The sequence below is a fragment of the Protomyctophum parallelum genome (genome assembly GCF_964188405.1).
Source record: "Protomyctophum parallelum genome assembly, chromosome: 6".
NCBI classification, from domain to species: Eukaryota; Metazoa; Chordata; class Actinopteri; order Myctophiformes; family Myctophidae; genus Protomyctophum; species Protomyctophum parallelum.
This window is the reverse complement of record NC_139701.1, coordinates 34659851-34670759: the sequence shown is the minus strand read 5'-3', so window position 1 is coordinate 34670759 and position 10909 is coordinate 34659851. Positions and strand designations below refer to the sequence as shown.

General features: G+C 44.4%; 1 protein-coding gene across 2 annotated transcripts in view; it reads right to left on the bottom strand.

Moving 5' to 3' along the window:
• Positions 1-419: 419 nt before the first annotated feature.
• Positions 420-10909, bottom strand: part of LOC310860710 (glypican-5-like) — a 73239-nt gene continuing 62749 nt past the window's right edge. For both annotated transcript variants that reach the window (XM_083767819.1, XM_083767820.1), the window contains 2 exons: positions 2658-2761; positions 420-1451 (listed from right to left, as the gene is read on the bottom strand). In XM_083767819.1, the coding sequence (XP_083623945.1) occupies positions 1338-1451; positions 2658-2761 (218 nt within the window). In that variant the 3' untranslated portion in view covers positions 420-1337. The remainder of the gene's footprint in view (positions 1452-2657; positions 2762-10909) is intronic.

Sequence of the window (10909 nt, the reverse complement as noted above, 5' to 3'; positions counted from 1 at the left end):
TCACAACGCAGTTTACGCACATATCGTGAGCGTACGGACATTTACGAGCATTGCCACGTTACGTGTGGAATTCATGAACTTGGTTGGTGGACGTTGGTCATCCACCAGCAGAGTGGTCCTCATTTCCAAGTCAGCTCAGAGGTTGGTGTACCAGTGTATTTAGAATGCTTTACTTTTCATGCTGAATCAATTAATAGTCCCCAAACCTACAAAAACGATATGTATGTGCCCAGCATTGTGTTTGTCAACACACACATACTTATTAACATTCTGACGTTCAGCAAGGAGTGAAGCAATCGCGTGCCAAAATAAGTTGGCAAGTTGACAAGTTTCTATGCAGTGCTTCCAGGCCTGGTAAGGTTCCGTCCATTTCGTTTATATAACTTGCGCTGTTTGCTAGCTTGATGTCTGTGCGAGAGACTCGTCTGTCAAAATAAACAAGCTCATGCGATGCAGTGCATCGCAGAGCACCACGTTCACTGTTGTAAGCTTGTGCATTTTGCAGGATGTGATGACGTTTTTCATCCGAGGACAGATATTTCCTGTTGCCTTATATGGCGTGGAATGGGCGTGGATGTTCCATTAAACCAGGCGACACCAGGCGAATAACTTGGGAAAGAGGCGAAATGAGATACACGGGCGATCCGCACAAATGAAGTCACTATGCCACCTTTGGTGAATGACACGTGAGCTTGATCGGACGGATTAATACGCTATTTCCTTTCATTTACACCTGGTCGTATATTTCCGTTGTGAATCTGGCCCAAATAATCTATATATTTACACATCAAGCCCTTCTTATATCCTATAAAAACTCTGTTTATATAAATATAGATTTCCGTATTTACATTTCTCTTTCAGAGAGTCAGTAGTGCTGTACAAACTATCCCAGTGAAATACAATAATATAGAATAACAAAATACATGCAAAGGTAAGTATAGTAGATCATAAAAAAAAGAAATGCACAGATAAACCAACGTGGTAAAATGAACAGCAGTCCTCATGTCCATGCATGACCAGACTGTACAACAGGTTACAGAGATATAACTGAAAGAAAGTGTGGTCTGCATCATGGACAACTTCAAACGCCATCACGTGTGACATGGGTCTTCTGTCTGCTTGACTGACTGTCTAACCTGTCTCTCTGCGTCTTGCCTGTGGTTTGCCTTTCCTTCCGAGTACCTGTCTGTGTCTGTCTGTCTTGCTGCCTCTCTGCTGCGTGCCTGGCTGTCTGCGCTGCGGTCCCTCTCGGTCTGTCGCTCTCTCAAGTATCTGTGGTGGGAAGTGGCGGTCAGAGAGGCTCCCATGGCGACAGCAGCAGGAACAGGAAGTGGCGGTCAGAGAGGCTCCCATGGCGACAGCAGCAGGAACAGTGAGAGCAGCGACGCCAGGCTCAAGGGCGTCAGGTGGGAGGAGGAGGCCAGTGTATGGGCGGAGCCTCGGACGGCCACCTGTGGGCGGACGAGAGGATAGATAGCATTATGTCATTGGTTTTACGGAGCCCTGTAACTCCACCGATCATTTTAGCTACCGTCAAGGACCCCCCATCCTGCCTGGGCCGTGGCTCAGTGGTCCAGGCACCGTGACTGGTAACCCAGTCTGGCAGTGTGCCGTGTGTTCGACTCCCGATCCCAACGGCCTTCACTGCATGCCACCCCCCATCTCTCTCCCCATTTCCTGTCAGCCTACTGTGATTCTATCCCTCTACAAAAAACTAAAATACTAATACCCAACTGAGAACCGCTGAATTATGGGACATGTAGGACATGATGTAGGACATTAGACAGGCCTTTAATGGGTGCAAAAGGAATCAGGTGTGTCCACGCCAGTTTAGCTAGTTAGACGGCGCAATATGGGATTAAACTATTTACGGCAGTGGAAAATTGCATTTGAACATCTATAGGAGCAGTAAAAATAGTCAGAACTGCAGCCTCACTCCCAATCTTCCGCCGTAGTCTGAAAACCCACCTCTTCAGACTCCACCATGGCCCGTAGCACTTGCCCTAGCCTAGCCCCTTAGATAGCATTTTATGTCATATTTTAGACAGACTTACAGCTCGTTACGTAGACAGCACTAGAATTGCATTTTATGTAGTCATAGCACTTTATAGTACACATGTATATTGTATAATATATAATATAGTATAGTATGTATAGTTGACATAGATACTCAACTGTTACGTTCTTAGCTTATACACGATTAATGATATATTTTTATATATGGGATGTATGACATGCTTTGTTTTTACTTAAATGTAAGTCGCTCTGGATCAAGAGCATCTGCTAAATGCCTAAATTGTAAATTGTAAATTGATATAATGATGTCAGGAGACACGAGGGAAACAAAAACTCTCTGCTCACCGAAACATGGATGCGAGGTACAGTACCAAATGCAGTGCCTGTGCTTCTGCAGTCATCCCATATGAAATGTTATTCTACGTTTTTCATTCCTTACTGAGGTGTGCCATTAAAACTCAACAAAACAATTAGAGATGTAAAAAGAGATGATCAAATGTAATTTAATCTGCATTGATAAGAGAGAAAGAGAAAGGTGAAGGATGGATTAAAGAAGTAAAAAAACACAGATAGACAGATGGCGTACACAGCTTCGATAGCATACAAATGAAGGGTCAGTCAAATCAGTGGGTGTAACCTACCTGAGGAGGCGGGGCATGCTGAGGAGTGACGGGGTGATGAAGAGGGGGTACGTCCTTTACAGCTGGACTACGGCCGCTGTTAACACCACCTGATTCATCGTCACCTGGAGAGAGAGAGAGAGAGAGAGAGAGAGACAGACATGGCTCTAATAATTCTTAGTAATCAGTTTTGTCACTCCTCGCCTCAGCTTTGGCAGCGTAAGGTTTTTCTGTGCCATGCCAATGAGGCATCATTTGAATAGAGAGCAATTGAACTGAACTGAAATCAATTGAGACGGGTGTGGGAGTTGGGGGGGGGGGGGGGGGTGGGTGTCCTGGGGGTGGTAGGAGAGACTGCAATAGAAGCAGGAAGAGTCCTACACCGCATAAAAAGAAGTGAATAAAAAGTTAAGAGGAGAGAGATCACATTAAGCTGTCCTCAGCACAGAGTCTATAGGTGTCACGCCCTTTGACGAACTTGAAGAACGAATGAGGCAGTTGTTCTGTGTATGACTGACGGCTTTATTGTAGCATGGCATCGCTTCCAAAGCCCACGTCAAAACTGACATAAAACACAAATAAATCATGATCAGAATGAGCAACATGAAACAAAGCACATAATGTAATATAAAGAAATTACTCATGTACAAAACAAGTCTTTTACCTCACTGACTGCACGTAATTCAAAGAGCATGAAGTAGTGAGAGGAACCCATGAACACATTATCATAACCAGGACTTTAACTTTGTACGCTCCATGTTCAATGTGACAGACTCCTGTCTGCTCAGCATGGACGGAAGATGCAATAACTGTGCGATCCTGAGCTTATTCCAAAGTATATGGTCATGTTACCGGAAATGACACAATCAAACTTCCGGAACACACATTTTACCCAAACCATCAAATAAGTAAAATATCAACAACAACAAAAATGACAAAAACATAATTATGGCAGTCACAATAGGCCTGACTGTTACTTATTGCATCTCTATCTATCTGTGTGTGTATGTGTGTGTGTGTGTGTGTGTGTGTGTGTGTGTGTGTGTGTGTGTGTGTGTGTGTGTGTGTGTGTGTGCGTGCGTGAGTTTGTGCGTGAGTTCGTGCGTGCATGCATGCGTGCATGTGCGCGTGCGTGCACCCGTACATGCGCGTGCCTGAGTTTTTTTCCGTGTGACATCTCATTGAGATACAGTAGCTTTGTAACTGTTCCTGACAGCGAGACACAATGAAATAAATAGTACACAGTGCAGTGATGGAGTGTTGGAACTAAATTAATGGTAACCTCCACGTGGATTTTACCCCTCAGAGAGAACAGTGTATGTTGCACTTCTCTGGCTACGTACAGAAACCGCTTGATTCTAGTGAAAACCGACTGAAGTACTAAAGTATTGGTATCAAATTGTACTTAAAGTACTAAAAGTAAAAGTAGTCATTGTGCCATTTGTACATTTCCCGTCAGTTAGTTGGTCACCCAGGCTGAGCCATCTAATAGAAGCGATGGAGGGGGCAGAAAACAGCCCGGTCACCAATGCATTCCGTAAACTTCCGGTCGCATGAAGTGACCGGAGTTTGCGCTTTTCCAAGTGCTCAAAGTGCTTGGGAGGTGAAGCAGGGAACAGTCGATGCCAGCGTCCTCACTTCCCACATTCACACACCAATGGTAGCAAGCTCACACCGACCAACTCATTGGAGGCGATGTATGGTTCAGTGTCTTGCCCAAGGACACTTCGACATGTGGACAGGTGGAGCTGGGATTCAAACCGCCGACCCAGGGATCATTGGACAACCTGCTCTACCTACTGAGCCAGGGTGCAGTACTTAGTTTAGACAGTTTTTGGTTTAGACTAGTCATTGGGTTAGACCAGTCATTAGTCCTACAACTACAACCTATCTCAAATCCTCACCCTAAACCTAACCAGCAGCACACATAAACCTAACCTTAACCCATGTCTAACCAATGACTAGTCTAAACTAAGTATGCGCCACCCTGAGCCACCCACTCTACATCTGATCTCAAACCTCAAAACCTTCTCCATATATGGAGCTGACCTGTTCTGACATTCCATATGTTGATCCTTCCCAGGGCTCCAGACTAACTTTTTCACAGGTAGCACTGGTGCCACCTACCTTTTCAGTTGGTAGCGCCACCACAAATTAGGTAGCACCAACTTTTTTTTGTATAGCGCCGCAGCGCTGTATTAATACATGACCTTATCACCAAGGCTAGCAAAGGTTTTCTTGGCTGAAGCATAAATGCCTTAAATTAAGCACATAACATGTTATATTTCTCACTCACACACATTCTATAGGAAATTATTATAATGAATTAACCCAAACCTATAGTGCATTTTTCCATATCGTTATTATTATTTGGCTACTGTAGGCTATATGAAACAGAAATGAGACACACCCCTTACCTTCTGCATGGGCATGTTCAACCTAATGGCCAATAAGGATATTTAAAGGTATATTCAGTGATTTCACTTAATTCAAATATCACTTATTTTTTGGTTTAGTTGTGATAATCCTCCCTACTATAGAGTGTGCTGGCCATATAAGGAGTTCCTCCCTGTCCCCAGTTAACCCCTGGGGGTCAAAAAACCGTAGGTTTCGTTTTTGGCTCTCTATCTGATTGGACGAAAGGCTGGGTTCCACAGCCAAAAACGAAACCTAAGGTTTTTTGAGTGAAATCACTGAATATACCTTTAACACTGAGGTGCCCACGTGACCACTCTTCCTGCACCCTTTTGCAATGTAAAATGCCACCGAATTCATAATCCTTGCCCACTTTGCTCCTGTCTTTTCTTTATATGGAATGAACATGTGAAAGCTGATGTGCTTTTATTGTTAAGGGGAAAGTTTCTAAACGTCTCAGCCTGCATATTTTCATGTGCTGATCTACAAGCTCACAACGTGTGGTGGACGTGACGCGTTGTGAGCTTGTAAATCTATTTTCAGCATGCAACACCACATCGTACGACGAAGAATATACCAGGTTTCATGTGGGAGATGTATTTTGTTCGAGGCGATCATGTATGTAGCCTGCATACAGTCTATGGCCTGCACACAGCGCTACTCGACGCAAAATAACAAGCTATTGGAAGCTATTTTTCAACAACAAGTTTACCGTGTTTGGGGTCGGGCCCGGGGACGCGAGGCGCAGTCCCCCATACGTTGTGTCTGCTGTCTCCGTGGATTCAGCGACAGCAATGCACAGCATGCATCATCATAGTTGTAAAATGTGTGCGCTCCAGGGAAACTTATGTACAGCCGATGCTGAAATCAGTTTCGTTTTTTCGGGGTTGATCAGTGAGCGCACCGCCACTGTTGAACTCACGCCGCGTGTCGTGTGCAGACCGGTGCAGACAGATTCTGGCCCAATCCCAATTGCCTCCCTCAAGCCCTGAGCCCTGGACCCTCATTGACTTTAATGACGTCAGCTGTAAGTGCTTGAGGGTGAGAGGCTGTAAGGGCTCCACATTGTTGTGAAAGAAATGGGACAGCACTTTGAAGATGAGTCCGCCATTCATGACACTTTGCATCACTTTATAAAGACTGTCCTTCACAGCCAGTGCCTACCTACATGCTTTACATTATGTTTATTTTAGTATTTAAGCTGATCGTTTTATTATTAGTTTAATAAATACACTTTCCTGTGTGATATGAGTTGTAATATTAATATATAATACTATTCATTATACATTTCATTTCCATATTATTTTACTTTGCTACTTTTGTCATTTCTCATCATGTTTCCCTTATTATTATTATTATTGTTATTAAATATATAGCCTATATCCTTCCATTCCGTCTCCTTTTGAGAACAGTGAGAAAGCACTATTGTGTTTGTTGACATTCTAATCGTGATACATAACTAATTTGCATAATTAAATGATTGACGTTCGGAGGATCCCCCTCATTCCACTGGTAACGCTATGAACTGTGGGTAATTTCTTTGCTAAAGTCATCTCAAAGTCAGCATCGACGCTGACTTTGGCAAAGGGCACATTAAGGGGCGGGGCTGAGCCCTCACTGACTTACCGATTTCAAATGGGACATCCCTCAAGCCCTCGCAGACTTCACATGAACGCGCAGCTAAGTCAGTGAGGGCTCATTGAGTCAGCAAGGGAGTGGATTGGGATTGGGCCAGACAGGCAGAGAGAGAGAGGGAGCGAGAAAGAGAGAGAGAGAAGGCGCCGAATGAGCGAGAATAAATTAATATTTTATTATCGCGCTAATGCCCGTGCTTCATGGTTGAGGCTGGGAGTGAAAGCAATAAGTAGCACCGGTGCGACCATGTTCAAATTTAACTCGCGTTCAAATTAAGTCGCATATGCGACCTAATAGGTCGCACGCTGGAGCCCTGATCCTTCCCCATCCATCCTTCCTCTTCGATGTCCATCCTTCCTTTTGACTGATACCTGTCCATTTAAACACTTGACGGTCCAGCCCCAACGTTATTAGTGCATATTAGTGCAGCCGTGCCCGGCAGCCCGCGAAAACAGTTCTCAACAGCCCTGAAAATTCCCATTCCCTTTAGGGCGAGGTCGCTTCTCGCCCTCAGGCGTCTTACTGGATTTTGTTTTTAATCATTCCATTTGAAACCACCCTCATGGAAACAGAGGACCCAACGTTACCCGTTCTGTCATCAGCTTGAATTTTAGAGTGAATTTTGTCCGCTCATTTCTTTGTGTGGTCACTTCCAATTTCACGGTATCTTGTTAAAAATGTGTATGATCCTGACAATGCATTTTCTGTTTACCAATAGCAAATTTGTACCAATGGAAAGAGGAAGATACTTACTGTCACGGTCCGTGACATGTTGTGTTTTCTTGTGTACCCTGTTCTTGCGGTTTTTGTTATTGTTTTGTGGAGTGTGGAGTGTTTTGTGATTTTTAAGTATTGTGTTTTCCCTGTGTCTTAGTTCCAGTTTGAGTTTCACCTTTAACTTGTGTACCTTTTATTTTGTAGTATTGATTTGTGCCTTCCTGTCTGCCCCTGTAGTTCTGTACCTGCCTTGTCTAACCTGTATTGTGATTAGTCTTTGTTTTCCACCTGTGTCCTCTTAGTCCCCCAGCCAATCCCTGTCTTGATTTTAAGTTTTGTTTCACCTGTGCCTAGTTAGTCTGTGTCTATTTATACTCCCCTGTTTGTTTAGTTCCCTTGCTACTTCCCTTGTCACTTTATGTCAGTAGTGTTCTCCTTGTGTATCCATGATTTAACCCATAGTGTACTGTTCCTTGTGTCAAGGTTTAAAAAAAAAAACAACAACCTTGCATTGAAGCTCATCTGCCTGCGCATATCTGTCTGCTATTGGGTCCTAAAGCTCCTGCCTTTGCACTGTGACACTTACTGTAACCAAAGCATATCACTTACCCTACCTACCATACCATAACTGCTTCATATGGATATGTAATTAAAGGCATACTTCAAAAGAGGAAAAGGTACCGGAATAATTACAGGAAAATGTAATCGACAGACAGACAGACAGACTTCTAGACAGCTATAGCCTCCTGCAGAGCCATGCCATATAAATCCTTGGCCCATGCAGGAAGACACTGGAGCCCACATGGGAATTCATTGGATTAACGACGCCACACACGTCTTCATCAGAGTCAGAAGCGACAGTGATGAAGACGTGTGTGGCGTCCAAACGTTAGTCTGCACCTAATAAGAACGCTGTGTGCTCCGCCGTCATGCCCCCCCCCCTCCCCCCTCCCCCCTCCAGAACCCTCTCTGCACCGTCCCCATTGCACCGACCCCTGTTGGTGGAGAGGCTGAGATGCACTAAACACTGTTTTGGAATACTTGGAAGAACACGAGGAGCACTTGATTGCTCTCGTCAAGTGATGATGGGCGAGTGAGGTTGCTCACCAGCTGTACCAGTGAACCTAGCATTATGATCATAATAGGTCAACAAAAATAAACAAAAATAAAAAAAATAGGCAGACATTTAGTGATAATAGCCTTGTGAACTTGTGGATGATCTATTTTCGGCAAAGAGACTGTAGAGGGGACCATTTACAGACCCCTGGGGGACTCCATTCCAGGACATATAATGTTTAAGTGGTTAAAACATTGAAAATCAGTGTCAAACATATTTTCTTCCGCAGTAAGAACAGGTCAGCTTGGTCCAAAGGGATTTTGGGTGCATTACTGGTCCCACGGCAACCAGATTTCTCATGGTCGTCGGGGAAACCTAATTGTTTTGTTGTTGTTGTCAAGACCAGGATAATTTATGGTCCTGGCTCCACCGCCCACAGATATGCGCACGCACAGACACACTGACACACATGCACACGCATGAATTTGTTGCTTAATTTAATTGGCACATGCACCCTTGGATCCCACCAGCTGCTTAACAGCTTTTTGTGTGTGTGTGCGTGCGTGCGTGCGTGCGCGTGCATGCGTGTTGGCATTTCTCCAAACCTCTCCTGGGAGGAACTCAGGTAAATGAGTGGATTAGGACAGGAGAGAGAAAGAGACAGACACTGCCGTGGGCATAATGCCTGCGCGCGCGCTCCCGCCGCCCACACACACACACACACACACACACGCACACACACACGCACATGCACACACGAGAGAGAGACAGGGATCAGACATGGAGATGGGATTCTTCTCATACACACCTCTGTCACAAAAGCGCACTTCAACATACACTACCCCTTTTTCAATCACACACACACGCACACACACACATGCGCGCGCACACACACACACACACACACACACACACACACACACACACACACACACACACACACACACACACACACACACACACACACACACACACACACACACGCACCCTCACACACACGCACACACCTGCTTGTGCAGAAATGTGATTCCGTCTCCTACAATGGACATTGTTTTGCAGTACAATAGACAAAGAAACTCTTTCAGCAGCTTAGGAATGAGGTGAGGTGTTAACGTTCACACGCACGCACACTTGCGCACACACACACACACACACACACACACACACACACACACACACACAATGGAATCATGAAAATATATGTATACATAGTTTACTAATGGGCACACATTCACAGGTACACAAACATACAATGTAACTGTAACACTATACGTTCACTATAGCAAGGAGCACACCATCAATCAAGATCACATTTAGCTAGTAGCTAATAGATCCAAAAATACATCTTAATCTCAATTACCTAAACACAGACACAAACACGCACGCATGCACGCACGCACGCACGCACGTACACACACGAATATAATATGATAGTAGTCCAAAATATGCACACACATACTGGCTAGAAGTCTCAACATGTGGTGGTGTGATATGAGCACATGACCGCAGATTGACTGGTGAATGTGCAGGAAAATGCTCTAAATGTATGTGTGTGTGTGTGTGTGTGTGTGTGTTCACAGATGATTTATCAGCAGTGCATTGTTTACCAACTAAGCATCTGCCCTTGATTTCATTCTCTCTTAGCTGCATGGAGTAACATGGGACTGTGGGAGTTGCAGGCGTGTAAATGTGTGTGTGTGTGTGTGTGTGTGTGTGTGTGTGTGTGTGTGTGTGTGTGTGTGTGTGTGTGTGTGTGTGTGTGTGTGTGTGTGTGTGTGTGTGTGAATAGAACAGCCTGTGACGTGGTCAGACGTGGTCAGTTGTGCTCATTCCAGACTTATACTTAGTCGCGTGCGGTTTGTCGCACACTGAAAACAGCTGATTTACGAGCTTATAGATTGGCTATTTTTGATGTGCGGCATTGTAACAATTTAGGCATTTAGTAGATGCTCGTAATCCAGAGTGATTTACAGTAAGCAAGAACTGTTGTATGGTGGTGTTGTGTAAACTGAGAATAGCGGATGTACAAGCTCACTGCGTGTCTAGGTCAGTCATAATTAAGTGCAAATATTTTGCATATTCTGCGAAAGCAGAAATAGCTGATCTAGGCGCTTACAAAGTGTCATTCTTGATGTGTACGAAAACTAAAAGGCAAACAGAAATAAAAAAAAATTACATTTCTCCATGCCAAAAACTAAATTAAATCATTGATCGAATTATTTGTATGACAATTAATTGACGACTTACATTTTGTAATCGTGCCAGCGTACCTGGCGTGACGTTCTGAACGTTTTTACATTTTTTTAATTCGTTTTTTGGGCCTTTGTTGATATAGGGAACAGTATAGTCAGACAAGAAAGGAGGAGAGAGATGGGGAGTGACACGTGGCAAAGGCCATCGGGTTCGGGAGTCGAACCTGCGGCACGCCGTACAGCTGGCTTGGCAGCCT